The sequence below is a fragment of the Macaca nemestrina genome, chromosome X, assembly GCF_043159975.1.
Source record: "Macaca nemestrina isolate mMacNem1 chromosome X, mMacNem.hap1, whole genome shotgun sequence".
Lineage (NCBI taxonomy): Eukaryota > Metazoa > Chordata > Mammalia > Primates > Cercopithecidae > Macaca > Macaca nemestrina.
Genome location: NC_092145.1, coordinates 157,872,344 through 157,888,647, shown reverse-complemented (window position 1 = coordinate 157,888,647; position 16,304 = coordinate 157,872,344). Strand labels below are relative to the sequence as shown.

At 42.3% G+C, this 16,304-nt stretch overlaps 1 protein-coding gene across 1 annotated transcript in view; it reads left to right on the top strand.

Annotated features, from left to right (window-relative positions):
- LOC105478261 (arylsulfatase family member H) overlaps positions 1-16,304 on the top strand; it is a 44,381-nt gene that overhangs the window by 15,548 nt on the left and 12,529 nt on the right. Inside the window, exons 3-7 of the mRNA XM_071088960.1 lie at positions 808-957; positions 4,685-4,806; positions 7,786-7,911; positions 9,711-10,134; positions 13,604-13,740. Coding sequence (XP_070945061.1) covers positions 808-957; positions 4,685-4,806; positions 7,786-7,911; positions 9,711-10,134; positions 13,604-13,740 — 959 coding nt within the window. The remainder of the gene's footprint in view (positions 1-807; positions 958-4,684; positions 4,807-7,785; positions 7,912-9,710; positions 10,135-13,603; positions 13,741-16,304) is intronic.

Sequence of the window (16,304 nt, the reverse complement as noted above, 5' to 3'; positions counted from 1 at the left end):
ATCAAAATATGTTATAAGAGTTAAACCTCATCATGCTTGCGAAATGAATTGGTAAAATCTGATACCATATTCATATAAAACAATGGTCTCCAACATTTTTGGCGCCAGGGGCCGGTTTTGTGGAAGACAGTTTTTCTACAGACAGGAAGGGGGTGCAGGATGGTTTCCGGATGATTCAAGCACGTTACATTTATTGTGCACTGTATTTTTATTATTATTACATGATAATATATAATGAAATAATTCTACAACTCATAGCAGTGTATGATCAGTGGGTGCCCTGAGCTTGTTTTCCTGTGACTAGATGATCCCATCTGGGGATGGTGGAAGACAGAGACAGATCATCAGGCATTAGATTCTCATAAAGCGCACGCAACCTAGATCCCTTGCATGCACAGTTCACAATAGAGTTCTCGCTCCTATGAGAATCTAATGCTGCTGCTGATCTGACAGGAGGCGGAGCTCAGGCAGCGATGCAAGCAATGGGGAGTGGCTGTCAATACAGATGAAGCTTCACTCATTTGCCCGTCACTCACGTCCTGCTGTGTGGCCTGGTTCCGAACAGGCTATGGACCAGTACTGGTCCATGGCCAGGGGATTGGGGACCTCTGGTGTAGAACAGTAGTTTTTCTTGTTGTTGTTGTTGAATCTAGTTTCTGAGTAAGCCAACACAGGTACATTGCACAGTGAGACCTGATAACGAATATCACGATTTCATATTTTAAGTTATCTAAAATGCAAATGCTAATTGATAGTGCCTGGTTTTTTGCTTGCTTGTTTGTTTGCTTATTCTAAAAATGCTTTCAGGAGCTGCTGGCTGTCAGTGTCCCTGTGCTATTTGTTTTGCGGTGTTGATGGCACATTTATGACAAGAAACGCCAGACCCAACATCGTCCTGCTGATGGCAGATGACCTTGGAGTGGGGGATTTGTGCTGCTACGGTAATAACTCAGTGAGGTAAAGTTGGACTCTGACCCCTTCCCTGTATGTGGGAGTCTCCCGTGCCACAGTGGTCACGTCTTTGCCGTTGTAGAGAAGGGTTTCTGGAGAGAAGTCATTGTCTGATGTTATTGGCAGGAATAGCAGAGGTCCCCGGGGAAAACTGCAAAATGTCAGGAGACCGCTTAACATCTCAGTTCCCTTAGTTTCTAGCTGTTGGTGGTGGCGTTTTCATTATTGTGCAAAATTTACGTTTAAAAATTGGCCTTTTTTGGTCAGGCATGGTGGCTCAAGCCTATAATCCCAGCACTTTGGAAGGCCAAGGTGGGGGGATTGCTTGAGCCCAGGAGTTTGCGATCAGCCTGGGCAACACAGGGAGACCCTGTCTCTACGAAAAAAAATTTAAAAAAATCTACTGGGACATGGTGGCGTGCGTCTGTGGTCTCAGCCACTCAGGAGGCTGGAGCAGGAGGATTGCCTGAGCCAGGGAGATTGAGGCTGCAGTGAGCTATGATCCCACCACTGCACTCCAGCCTGGGTGACAGAGGGAGACTCTGTTTTAAAAAAAAAAATCACCTTTTAACCATTCTAAAGTGAACAATTCAGTGGTAAGTACATTCACAGTGTTGGACAACCATCACCTCTGTGTAGTTGTAGAATTTTTCACCGTCCCAAAGAAGACCCCCATTACCCATCCTATCCCCATGCCCTGTTAACCACAAATGTACCCTCTGTCTCTATGGATGTGTCTCTTCTTGGAGTTTCATATACAAATAATCATATAAAGTATGTATTTTCTCTGGCACAGACTGGTTGGCTTAGATAACATCAGCTTATTCTCTCACAGTCCTGAAGGCTGGAAGTTCAAGATCAAGGTGTGGGTAGGGCTGGTTCCTCCTGAGGCCTCTCTCTTGTCCTTGTAGATACCATCTTCTCCCCGTGTCCTTACAGGATCGTCCCTCTATGTGGGTCTGTGTCCTCATCTCCTCTTATTATGAGATGTCTTAGTCTATTTCAGGCTGCTATAAAAGAATACCATAGGCTGGGCGCGGTGGCTCACGCCTATAATCCCAGCACTTTGGGAAGCTGAGGTGGACGGATCATGAGGTCAGGAGATCCAGACCATCCTGGCTAACATGGTGAAACCCTGTTTCTACTAAAAAAATACAAAAAATTAGCTGGGCGTGGTGGCGGGTGCCTGTAGTCCCAGCTACTCAGGGAGCTGAGGCAGGAGAATGGCGTGAACCCGGGAGGTGGAGCTTGCAGTGAGCTGAGATCGCGCCACCGCACTCCAGCCTGGACAACAGAGCAAGACTCCGTCTAAAAAAAAGAATACCATAGACTGGAGTGGCTTAAAACAACAGACATTGATTCTCCCACATTCTTGGAGGCTGGAAGTCTGAGATCAAGGTGTGGGCAGGGATGGTTCCTCCTGAGGCCTCTCTCCTTGGCTTGTAGACACGGTTTTCTCCCTGTGTCCTCACAGGGTCATCCCTCTGTGTGTGTCTGTGTCCTCATCTCCTCTTCTTATAAGGACTTCAGTCCTATTGGATGAGGGTCTACTTTAATGACCTCATGCTACCTTAATCACCTCTTTAAAGACTCCATCTTCAAATACAGTCACATTCTGAGGTCCTGGGGGTTAGGATTTCAGCATAGGAATTTGGGAGGAACACAATTTTGCTCATAACATATGGTATGTGGCATTTACTGACTGGCTTCTTTCACTGAGCGTAATGTTTTCAAGGTTCATTCATATTGTAGCATGTGTCAGTACTTCATTCCTTTCCATGGCTGAATAATTTTTCATTATATAGATACACTACATTAGTCTACAGCTTTAAAAATATCTTCCTTGAATTATTTCTAAAGTCTCTGGTCCCCGGGGCTCTTTATTTCTCTACTCTCTTTTGATAGACCAATCTGGCACTTGTGAAAACACATAGCATCTTTTAGTGTGGATTTAAATAACATTGTTTCTTCTTGGAATGCAGATCACAGTCTAGTCCTATATTTTAAGCATATATTTGTTGATTGAAAGGCATTGGTCTTCTTTCTTTCTTTCTTTCTTTCTTTCTTTCTTTCTTTCTTTCTTTCTTTCTTTCTTTCTTTCTTTCTTTCTCTTTCTTTCTTTCTTTCTTTCTTTCTCTCTCTCTTTCTTTCTTTCTTTCTCTCTCTCTTTCTTTCTTTCTTTCTCTTTCTCTCTCTCTTTCTTTCTTTCTCTTTCTCTCTTTCTTTCTTTCTTCCTTTCCTTTCCTTTTTTTCTTTCTTTCCTCTTTATCTCTTTCTTTTCTTTTTTTTTTTTTTTCTTTTTAAGACAGGATCTCACTCTGTCATCCAGACTGGAGTGCAGTGGCATGATCTTGGCTCACTGCAGCTTTGACCTCCCAGGCTCAAGTGATCCTCCCTCCTCAGCCTCCTGAGCAGCTGGGACTACAGGCATGAGCCCCCATGCCCGTCTAATTTTTTTTTTTTGTAGAGTTGGGGTTTTGGCATATTGCCCACTGTGGTCTGAGTTCAAGTGTTCAGCCCCTCCTGGCCTCCCAAAGTGCTGGGGTTACAGGCGTGAGCCATCACACTCAGCCTTCATTATAATCTTTCTGTGAGATTGTGGGAAAAAAATGTTGTACACATGGGATTAAGATTGGGTATGCTTTAGCTTTTAGGAGAACAGGCACGTCTTTTTTTCAACCTGTAGAATTCTGTAAGTTTTACAAAATTTTTGCAACATATTAGACAAAATGGGAAATAAATTAAACTCCAAAATGTCACAATTTGGTTATAAAATAGGTCAATTTTACCATAAAATATATATTAATGGGAGGCTGAGGTGGGAGGATCATTTGAGGCCAGGAGTTTGAGACCAGCCTGGGCAAAATAGCAAGACCTGTATCTCTGCATAAAACTTTAAGGCCAGGTGTGGTGGCTCACACCTGCAATCCCAGCAGTTTAGGAGGCTGGGGAAAGCGGATCACTTGAGGTCAGGAGTTCAAGACTAGCTTTGCCAACATGGTAACACCTCATCTCTACTAAAAATACACCACTGGGCGTGGTGGCTCACGCCTGTAATCCCAGCTAGTCGGGAGGCTGAGGCAGGAGGATCACATGAACTCGGGAGGCGGAGATTACAATGAACCGGGATCGTGCCACTGTACTCCAGTATGGGTAACAGAGTGAGGCCCTGTCTCCAAAAAAAAAAAAAAAAAAAAAAAAAAATTAAATAAAAATTTAAATAAAGTAGTAGGGCATGGTGGTGCATACCAGTGGACCTAGCTACTTGAGAGGCTGAGGTGGGAGGATCACTTGAGCCCAGGGAATTCCAGGTTGCAGTGAGCTATAACTGCACCACTACACTCCACCCTGGGCAACAGAGCAAGAGACTGTCTTTTAAAAAAATATGAAACATATTAAAAATTTATTTACTCTAAATTACCCATTAATTTTAGGTCCTTGATAAGAAGAAATTGGCTAATTTTTTCACTGAAATACATTTTTTTCTCAGACTCATAAAACTGTATACTGAGTGACCTGTATTCATTTGTAATAGTTTTGACTAAAGATATATTTTAAACTTACATTTCCCTTTGCTTTTAACCATCAATGCATCTGAGGAAGTAGATTAAAGTTTTAAAAAAATGAATTTTAGGTTTACCAGAAATAGAGTCAACTAGAATAGCTTTGATCCTCGATCATTGTATAGAGAATTTTTAGAAACTCACCTGCCGAATTCTTCTTCGGTCTGCAGCACACCTAATATTGACCGCCTGGCAAATGAGGGAGTGAGGCTCACCCAGCATCTCGCAGCTGCTTCCATGTGCACCCCAAGTCGGGCTGCCTTCCTGACCGGCCGGTACCCCATCAGATCAGGTGAGGCAATGAAAAGGCAGCAACATTTCAGTCTCACCAGAATGCATTCTAATGATTAGGTTTTCAAATCTTTATAAGAATTCTCAAAATGTCACTCAGAATATTAGGGATCTAAAATCAAAGGGCGTTGTTATCCCTGGACAGCTTAAACATGTGTGCCTCTCAGGGAGGTAAAGTTGGACTCTGACCCCCTCCCTGTAGGTGGGAGTCTCCCGTGCCACAGTGGTCACGTCTTTGCCATTGTAGAGAAGGGTTTCTGGAGAGAAGTCATTGTCTGATGTTATTGGCAGGAATAGCAGAGGTCCCCGGGGAAAACTGCAAAATGTCACTGCACCTGCCCATCTCTGTGCATATAGTGACAGGGTTTAGGCCTGTTGGGGGCAATTTGCCAACTTACGGTCAACACTCCCATTTTCAGGTACTTGTGCTAAGATTTCTCAAGAGGCCCCTGATGTCTTTAAGCTAGCGGAGACCATGCAGTGGTTCTGAGATAAGTGGATCTAATCTATCTCGGAGGATGAGATTGGAAAACTAGACACAGTTGGGAAAAAAAGTATAAGTGAGAAAAAACAAGGAAATGAAACTTTTACATGCTTCCTTACTGGACCCCATCATTTCAAGATTCAGACTTACCAAGTTGATATAATGACAATTAAATGTTTTCCTTTGCTGCTTAGCTTAGAATCAATACCTACAAACATCCACTCAACATCAATATTATGAACAACAATTTTTATACCCAGTTAAAATATAGTGGTCCCCTTAGACACTATTGAAGTGTTCATGGTTATCAGCCTCTATGTGAAATATTGTGCCATACTGCTGCATTTTATTTAATTCTAGTATTTGCTTGTCATAATTTTAGTATACCTGCCTTCACAGTTTAATTTTTCAGTGAAAAATTTTTCTGTATGAATTTTCTTCCTTCTAAGTAGTAACTTCTCATCTGATACATTCAAGGAATGAACTAATTAGGTTAATGAGAATTATACTAAAAATAAAAGTAAACACTGAAAGTTTTTGTCCTATAAATATTGATTTATTATTATCTTTTTTTGTTGCCTAATGACCTTCTTTCATAATTCAAGGTTCTCCATTTTGTTCAAAATAGTTTGATTTCTAGATAAGCAGTCTCTGTATAGCACAGTACCGTGTATGAACAGGGATAAAGATATGAGTCTGTATGAGTTTCCAAAAAAAATCACACTTCTAATTTCAGGATTTCAGGATTTTTTTTTTTTTTTTTTTTTTTTTGAGACAGACTCTCGCTCTGTCGTCCAGGCTGGAGTGCAATGGTGTAATCTCAGCTCACTGTAATCTCTGCTTCCCTGGTTCAAGTGATTCTCCTGCCTCAGTTCCCGAATAGCTGGGATTACAAGCATGCACCACCACGCCCGACTAATTTTTGTATTTTTAGCAAAGATGGGGTTTCACCATGTTAGCTAGGCTGGTATCGAACTCCTGGCCTCATGTGTGATCCACTCGCCTTGGCCACCCAAAGTGTTGGGATTACAGGAGTGAGCCACCATGCTCAGCCTGATTTCAGGGAATTTTAAGTATTGATTATGGTGAAATAAAATTTATTTTAAAAAAATAAGAAAAAAATTAGGTGATTGGTGGAGAGATTTCAAGTCATTGCCATGTGTATATTTTTAATAATTTCACACAAACGGTTCAGTTTAATTCATTCTACTTATCAAAAATTTCAGCAAAATAGTTCAACAGCAAGATAATGGTCTAATGCTTCCCTTAGTAAAACTGTTTCTCTTTCCTATCAATAACACTGTCTAGAGTCTACCTTCTTCTTCTTCCAAGGTAGGATCCTTGAAATGTACTTTTTTCTTTTGAGATGGAGTTTCCTTCTTGTCACCCAGGCTGGAGTACAATGGCATGATCTCAGCTCACTGCGACCTCCGCCTCCCAGGTTCAAGTGATTCTCCTGCCTCAGCCTCCGGAGTAGGTGGGATTACAGGTGCCTGCCACCACACCCAGCCAATTTTTGTATTTTTAGTAGAGACAGGGTTTCACCATGTTGGCCAGGCCGGTCTCCTGACCTCAGGTGATCCCCCCGCCTTGGCCTCCCAAAACACTGGGATTACAGGCGTGAGCCACTGTGCCTGTCCTGAAATGGTCATTTATTTCTTTCTTGCTGATCTTCACTTGTGGTTTTCTTGTGAATTCCTTTTAAACTATAGGTGTATACATTTGTCTGCCAGTATAAATCTACATAATCCCAGCACTTTGGGAGGCTGAGGTGGGCAGACCACTTGAGGTCAGGAGTTAGAGACCAGCCTGGCCAACATGGTGAAACCCTGTCTCTACTAAAAATACAAAACAAAAACAAAAACAAAAACAAGCCAAGTGTGGTGGCACACGCCTGTAATTCCAGCTACTAGGGAGGCAGAGGCATGAGAATTGCTTGAACCCGGGAGGCAGAGGTTGCAGTGAGCCAAGATGGTGACACTGCACTCCAGCCTGGGTGACAGAGCGAAACTCCATCTCAAAAAAAAAAAAAAAAAATTACATATATACACACACGTATATGAAAAAGAAATTGTCACTCCTACAATTCTTCATTTCAGATTCCCAATGATACATTAAAAAATGTATTTATACCCAGCTAAATATCCGAGTATTTATACACAGCTAAAATGCAGTGGTGTCCTCAGATTCTATTGAAGCATGAAGGTTATCAGCCTCTACATGAAAAACTAACGAAGGTTATTTGTTGTTAGTCTGAAATTCAAAGGAGTGTAACTGAGTATCCCATATTTATTCTGGCAGCCCTAATTCCAAGGGAATGTTTGCATTTAGCAAGTGGGAAAAGGAGAGTCAAGGATGTACAGCCAGAAAGGCAACAGAAAACTTGGGGAAGAATGGCTTTGAGGAGGTGCAGGAGGAAAGGGCTTGAAGCATGTCGGGATAAATTCGGTATTAGCAAAGACTATGGTGCTAACCTATTGACTCCTGTGAATTTAGGGATGGTGTCTCCCTACAACCTCAACCGTGCCCTCACGTGGCTTGGTGGTTCAGGTGGTCTTCCTACCAATGAAACGACTTTTGCCAAGCTGCTGCAGCACCGTGGCTACCGCACGGGACTCATAGGTATGGCGCCTGAACTCTGCTCGTGGAAACGTGATCCTGCGGCCTCTGTCATAGTATCTAAGGTGTTTCCGGGGATGTTGGCTCTGTGCGCGCCAGTTTGACCGACTTCTCTTTGAGATAAGACACTTGGAGAAGGAATTGATCACACATTGACTGGGGATGTGTAGAATCAAGGGCATAATATTGGAAAAACAATGAGAACAGAAAGCAAACAAGGGTATCCAAAGTTGCCACTAAAATGGAATATTGTGTTGGAGGGATACGATGTTTGTGACACCATTATTAGCAGAAAAACTCGTAAATTTGTAGCGAAGTACTGTTGAAATTGAAAACTTAAAGCATTAAGAGTTGTCAAATGGAGGCAGTTGCTGGTCGATTTAGATCACATAATATTCTATGCCCTTTTGGCGGGGGTGGGGTGTTGGGGGGGACATGAGCTTGTGAGGGAGACTTTCACCGAAAAATAAGTTTGTAGAATTCCAGTCCTAGAAGATATTCCTCTAAGAATAACTTGTGTGATCAAATCCTTTTGGGAAATGCTACCCCAAAGCATTGTATGGTTCACTATTTTTGAGGATTCCTAATATGAATTGTAAGCCACAGCTCTGAGATATCCTCAGTTAAAAAAAGGTTAAGAGATTTTCCATCAGTAGGGCAGGTATTCCCATGCAACTCCCAGCAGTGTCCTGTGAGTGGGAGTTCTCCAGATTAGCTTTGAGCAGCGTTCTCACATCATTAGAGCACAGGATTCAGATCTGACTCTGCCATTATTCATTAATGTGACTCGGGCTTCTGAATAAATCTAGATAGCTGGGCACAGTGGCACGGACCTGTAATCCCAGCACTTTGGGAGGCTGAGGCAGAAGAATTGCTTGAGGCCAGGAGTTCAAGACCAGCCTAGGCCACCAGAGCAAGACCCTGGGTCTACCAAAATAAAATTTTAAAATTAGCTGGGCATGGTGGCACACACCTATAGTCCCAGCTACTCAGGAGGCTGAGGCGGGAGGATTGCTTGAGCCGAGGAGTTCGAGGCTGCAGTGAGCTATAATCATGCCACTGCACTCCAGCCTGGGCAACAGAGCAAGACTCTGTCTCTTAAAAAAATAATCTAGACAATGTGTTTTCTATTCATAATACAGGGTCTGTGAAGTGTTGAATACAATAATGTGTGTGGACAAATCAGAACATGACCTGGCCCCCTAGAGGATGTGCTTGATAAAAGGAATTACTTGCATCATCAGAATCATTTGGTTCTTGGTGAAATTCTTTGGCTAGTTTGTCATCCCTAGCTTGCGGACCTAGAAGAGGTGTTCCATCTGTAAATAAAATCTTGGTTACCTTTCAGTGAGATGGAATAAGAGGGTGGGAAGGCACTGCTAGCTAAAAGCATGAATGTGCAAGCTGCACCGAGAGTCCTTGGTATTGTCCCCACCAAACAACCAAGACATCGATTCTGGCTTCCTAGCAAGCTCCAGATACCTGGAAACTTTCTCATTGTTCATGAGGTTGTTTGGTACCAAGCAAAAGATTTCTTCTGAATGAACACTAGGCTCCTCTCCTTGTAGCAAAAGCAAAGCGGCTCCTGCTGCATGGCTTTTGTCTGAAAGAGACACATTGCAGGGAGAAGGCTGTTGGTCCATGTCTATACCAGAGAGGTATTCGGGGACACCAAGAAAAAACCATGATGACCACAAAATGAAAGTTATATCTGAGTTTTCCAAAGGGAAGCCCACATTCTAGAAACAGACCAGCACTGAATGCTGCCCTGCTGCCGTGGTATGATTTTATTTTACTTTTAGGCAAATGGCACCTGGGTTTGAGCTGCGCCTCTCGGAATGATCACTGCTACCACCCGCTCAACCATGGTTTTCACTACTTTTATGGGGTGCCTTTCGGACTTTTAAGCGACTGCCAGGCATCCAAGACACCAGAACTGCACCGCTGGCTCAGGATCAAATTGTGGATCTCCACGGTGGCCATTGCCCTGGTTCCTTTTCTGCTTCTCATTCCCAAGTTCGCCCGCTGGTTCTCAGTGCCGTGGAAGGTCATCTTTGTCTTTGCTCTCCTGGCCTTTCTGTTTTTCACTTCCTGGTACTCCAGTTATGGATTTACTCGGCGTTGGAATTGCATCCTTATGAGGAACCATGAAATTATCCAGCAGCCGATGAAAGAGGAGAAAGTAGCTTCCCTCATGCTGAAGGAGGCGCTAGCTTTCATTGAAAGGTATTTAGCCATTTCTTGTCTGATTTCTTGCGTGGAAATTTTATTTTTATTTCATGGCAGGTCGTCACACCTTGATAACACGGACCTTTAAAAATCTTTTGGAGAGGCCGGGCGCGGTGGCTCACGCCTGTAATCCCAGCAATTTGGGAGGCCGAGGCTGGCGGATCACGAAGTCAGGAGATTGAGACCATCCTGGCTAACACGGTGAAACCGTGTCTCTACCAAAATACAAAAAAATAAGCCGGGCCTGGCGGTGAGCGCCTGTAGTCCCAGCTACTTGGGAGGCTGAGGCCGGAGAATGGCGTGAACCTGGGAGGCGGAGCTTGCAGTGAGCCGAGATTGCACCGCTGCGCTCCAGCCTGGGCGACAGAGCAAGACTGTCTCAAAAACAACAACAACAACAAATCTTTTGGAGAAAATGTGTGGTATTTGGCTTTCTGTTCCTGCATTAATTTGCTTAGAATAATGGCCTCCAGCTGCATCCGTGTTGCTGCAAAAGACATGATCTCATTCTTTTTCATGGCTGTGTAGTATTTCATGGGATATAATGGGAACTAAACATTGAGCCTCCATGGACATAAACATGGAAACAATAGACTGCAAACTTCTAGAGGAGAGAGGGAGACAGGGGGACATGGTTGGAAGACTACCTATTGGGTGCTCTGCTTACTCCCTGAGTGTAATAGGCCCAGGTAACAAACCGGCACATGGAGACCCTGTATCTAAAATAAAAGCTGAGGAAAAAAAATGTAGGTGACATTTGTGATAGACTTGAGTCTCCTCTTAGGTAGAATAAAACAGTTAAATTTCCTGCAAATTTTGAATGCTCAAAAGGCAAAACAACAAAAACAAAAAAACCCACATATTTTGCTCGCTTTCCCATTTTTAATGTTTTAATTTTTTTTTTTTTTTTTACTTTTTGGAACAGGATCTCACTCTGCCACCCAGGCTAGAGTACGGTGGTGCGATCATGGCTCACAGCAGCCTCGACTTCCCAAGCTCAAGTGATCCTCCCACCTCAGCCTCCAGAGTAGCTGAGACTACAGGCACACACATGATGCCTGGCTAATTTTTGCATTTTTTTTTTTAAGAAAGGGGGTTTTGTCATATTGCTCAGGCTGATCTCAAGCTCCTGGGCTCAAGTGATTCACCCACCTCGGCCTCCCAAAGTACTGGGATTACACTATGCCCGGCCACTTACCCCTTTTCTGAAAACAAAAACTGGAGTTGCCATATTTTATTCTATATTGCTTCAGTGTGGATTGTTGTGTAAATTGATTAAACTTGGGGGGTAAATTTTTTCCTCTGTCTCGGACACATACCCAGACACATACTCAGACACAGCCGGAAGAGCTCTCTGTCCATGAACTGTTGGGAGGTGGCTCTGTATTTATAGATACCCAGTTTTAAGTTTTCTATGTTCAACACAAGCTATGCAGGCATGACTGTAATGAGCTCTCATCATCCCATACCAGCTCACTTCTACATTACAAATTATTATTATTATTATTATTATTTGGAGACAGGGTCTCACTCTGTCACTTAGGCTGGAGTGCGGTGGTGCAATCATAGTTCACTGTAGCCTCAAACTCCTGGGCACCAGTGATCCTCTTACCTCAGCCTCCTGAGTAGCTGGGACTACAGACGCACATGGCCACACCCAGTTAATTTTATAAAATTATTTTTCTGTAGAGACAGTGCCTTGCTATGTTGCCCAGGCTGGTCTCAAACTCCTGGGCTCAAGCGATCCTCCTGCCTTGAGCTCCCAAAATGCTGGGATTACAGGTGTGAGCCATTGTGCCCAGCCTAGATTACAAATTAGAGGCACATTAAAATTGTTGGTGTGGATTCTCATTGACACTGTTTGTCACCTTCCTTAGTGGGGTTGACAGGGAGTGGAGAGGGGAGGCTATATTGTTACTCCACCAGGCTGAAGGGTACGCAGTGGAATATCATTCACTCATATGCCCCTGTGCCCGTCAGATTCATTATTTATTCCAACACAACCATGAGAACAGTGATACAGCCACCCACTCAGCTCTCCGTTTATCTTACCTTCTCTTCCCATCCCAACCCATTTGCTTGGGCTACCTTTTTGGGAACATATTCAATCTCCAACTCCTTCCCTTCTTTCTATGCTGGTTGTAAAAATGTGTAAAGGAGTAGCTTTAGAATGACTGTATGTGGCAATACACATAGGTATTAATAAATCTTTTAATTTACACAAGGTCAGGCGTGGTAGCTCATATCTGTAATCCTAGCACTTTGGGAGGCTGAGGCAGGAGGATTGCTTCAGCCCAGGAGTTTGAGACCAGACTGGGCAATATAGTGAGCTCCCATCTCTACAAAAAATGTACAAAATTAGCCAGGCTTGGTGGCATGTACCTGTGGTCTCAGCTCCTTGGGAGGATGAGGTGGAAGGATCACTTGAGCCCAGGAGGTCGAGGCTGCAGTGAGTCATGATTGCACCACTGCACTCCAGCCTGGGCAACAGAGTTGGACCTTGTCTCAAAATAAATAAATACATAAAATGCAGAATACAAAAAGCAAGATGTAAATGAGGAGAATTTATTTCTCTCTTGGGGTAGGCAGGCTACAGATACAGTGAGGTTATTCACACCTCAGCTTTTATCTTGTTCTCTGCCACCTTTGTGAGCAGCCTCATGGCCCAAGGTGGATGCCAAAGCTCCAGCCATCAGACTTATGTTCCAGGAGCCATGAAGGAGGTGGAAGAAAGAAAGAAGGGAAAATGGAAAGTAAGGAGCATCAAATCCTTACTGTGGCACATCTGAGTCTGTCCTTAAGATATGATTCTTCTGAACTCATACCTAAAAGAACACTTTGAGACAATAGATGAGGAGAATTCATACTTTATAACCTATTCAGCAAAGATTAAAAGATTTATTAAGCTGCTACTTTATGTCAGATGCTAAACTGGACACAAGAGAGTATAAAATGAACCGCATTAAACATTTTTGTTGTTGTTAAGACAGGGTCTCACTGTGTTGCCCAGGTTGGAGTGCAGTGTTGTGATAATAGCTCACTGCAGCCTCCACCTCCCAGGCTCAAGTGAACCCCTTGCCTCAGCCTCCTGAGTAGCTGGGATCACAGGTGTGCCATTATGCACAGCTATATTTTTGAATTTTTTTGTAGAGACGGGGTCTTGCCCTGTTGCCCGGGCTGGTCTCAGCCTCCCAAAGTGCAAAGAATATAGGCATGAGCCACTGCGCCTGGCTACATGAAACATTTCACTGGGAACACAAATGTTCTGTTATCCTTCGTTCCTCTTCATATCCTTTCAACATAAACCTCGTGGTATTTACGACTCACAGGAGAGGTATTGTCATCTGAAGTACATAGAAAACCTCCAGCAACCATTATGAGATCTTTTCATCAATGCAGAATCGCATTTAAATGGTGGAAATGGCTTTATTTGTGAAGGTAATTTTGGTAACTTTCTACCCCTTAGGGTCAAACGGGAACCTTTTCTCCTCTTTTTTTCGTTCTTGCACGTACATACTCCACTCATCTCCAAAGAGAAGTTTGTTGGGCACAGTAAATATGGCAGGTATGGGGACAATGTAGAAGAAATGGATTGGATGGTGGGTAAGTATTCAGTGACAGAACTGTAAATATCTGAAGTACGGGCTACAGAAAAATCAATCTGTACTGTCTCAAATTATGTCCAGCCCCTTGCATAGCATAAATACCTGATAAGTGTTTGTTTCATCCCTGAATTGAATTAAAAGATGGCTTTTAATTGTTCAGCAATACCAGTGAAATATATTCCCCAATAGAAGTCACAGTTTGTAAATATAAGTTTTCCCATCTTTAAAATAAAGACAGTCACTTTTCTGAAAAACTCATTGGCAGGATAAATAAAGTTGCACTGTAAAGAATACTGTAATTCCTGGCCGGGCACACAGTGTCACATACCTGTAATCCCAGCACTTTGAGAGGCCGAGGCTGGCAGATCACTTGATAAGGTTAGGAATTCTAGATCAGCCTGGCCAACATGGTGAAACCCCGTCTCTACTAAAAATATAAAAATCAGCCAGGCATGGTTATGTGGGCCTGTAGTCCCAGCTACTTGGGAGGATGAGGCAGGAGAATCACCTGGATCCAGGATTCAGAGGTTGCAGTGAGCCAAGATCAGACCACTGCACTCCAGCCTGAGTGACGCAGCGAGATTCCGTTTCCAAAAAAAAAAAAAGAATATTGTAATTTCAATTCCTGGTTATTTTGATGGATATAAAGGGAAATGTTATTCTGATTAGTCAGTTCTACAGGAAATACATAGAAATTTGGGATGGGGATTTAACACAACTAAAGCAATTTATTTCAAAGGCATAGTGTTCACTATAAAGAAATGCTAAGGATAATAAATTAGCAGGCAGGAAGCGTCACTGTATGCATTCCAGAATAATAACTAGCTGTGCTAGTTGAATTGCATTCGCCCACCCAGCCTCTATGTGCCTGACAGAGTTGTCCTTCTTCTCAGCAATGGTGTTTCATTTTGGAATACAGTACTTTTCTTCTTCTGAGTGCAAACTTCTGAAAACGGTGCTCTGCCAAACCATCTAAACTAACAATCTCCCAGTTATCAGCCGCCTCTGTCTATTTATATGGAGTGCCTTTGAAAGAAACGGAGCTATTTTAATTTAAATGCATTTAAGGGGTGTTAATCAAATTTTATTATAAATAACTTTCTTTTCTCTGAAAACCACAATCTAAGTGAGCTATAAAAAACTAGTTAAAATTACCAAAGAGCTAGTGGTGTCAGACAGGACAAAGAGGGGAATCCTGTCATGGGATAAATTTCTCTTGTACATTTCCACTGTGTGTGTTTCCCTCAAATTCTAGGTACCATTGTAATATTTACCATCTATATTTAATCCCAAAGAGGAGATAAAATACAGAGAGGGGCGGGGCGTGGTGGCTCATGCCTGTAGTCCCAGCACTTTTGGAGGACGAGGCGGAAGGATTGCTTGATCCCATGAGTTTGAGACCAGCTTGGGCAACATAGCAAGGCTCCATCTCTACAGAAAAATACAAATATTAGCCAGGCATGGTGTCACACACACGCCTTGGAGTTCCAGCTACCTAGGAGGCTGAGGAGGGAGGATCACCTGAGCCTGGGAGGTGGAGGTAGCACTACAGCCTGGGTGACAGAGCGAGACCCTGTCTCGACCAAAAAAAAAAAAAAAAGAATACAAGGAAAGGCAGTGCTGCCAGGCTGCCAGTAAGGCATTTAAGCAGAAATGGGGAGAAAAAAGGAATGTATTAAAGGGAAAAACTTAAGGGCTTAAAGGGAACTAATCCCTGACATCCAAACCCTTTTTAAGCTTGTTGAACTAAAGCTAAGCTCTGTATTTCTTAATTTAATCTTTGCTGTGGGAAGTGTATGTGTGTGTATATATATATATATACACCCAGTTGCAGTTATTTTATTTGCATGGTATAAATTACAAATCACTTTTATGCATAATACTATAGCTAGTTTTAATAGGAATTAAGCACCATATGTTATATACATATATATACACACACACACCATATGGTTTATATGTATAGACATGTTATGTTTTATATATATATATATATATACACATAGTACTGTATGTTGCATATATACACATTTATTATATAATTTAATTCCTTGGTAATGAAATACAAACATTGAAATGTGTTACAGTTAAAAACCGCTATAACATTATAGCCTTTATGGAATTATATAATTGGGATTTTTTTTTCTTTGCTTCTTTTGAAATTGCTTTTACTATATTTGTACTTAGTCAAAGGACAGTTTCCTGCAAAGGGAATTTCTGTTAAAGTCAATATCTGAGTATTTATCACTGAGAAATAATTATGTTTGTTTTACGGTATATGTAAATACATGATGAAGACGTGTTACAGAAGCTAGCAATTGCATTATTAAATGGCTAATATTATTTGACACAGGAGAAATGATGAGTAGCTATTTTTCTGCAAAACATCTCCCAATATTCTGAGTTTTCTCCATCATTTCTTATAAAAATTCTACCAAAATGAAGACATGTTGAAAGTCAGACAGGTATCTCTGTGGGTATTATTTTACTATTTAACAATATGAGTATAAAACTCACAGGTTTAGTAATTTATTAACTTTACTCAAAAATAAACCTTAACAA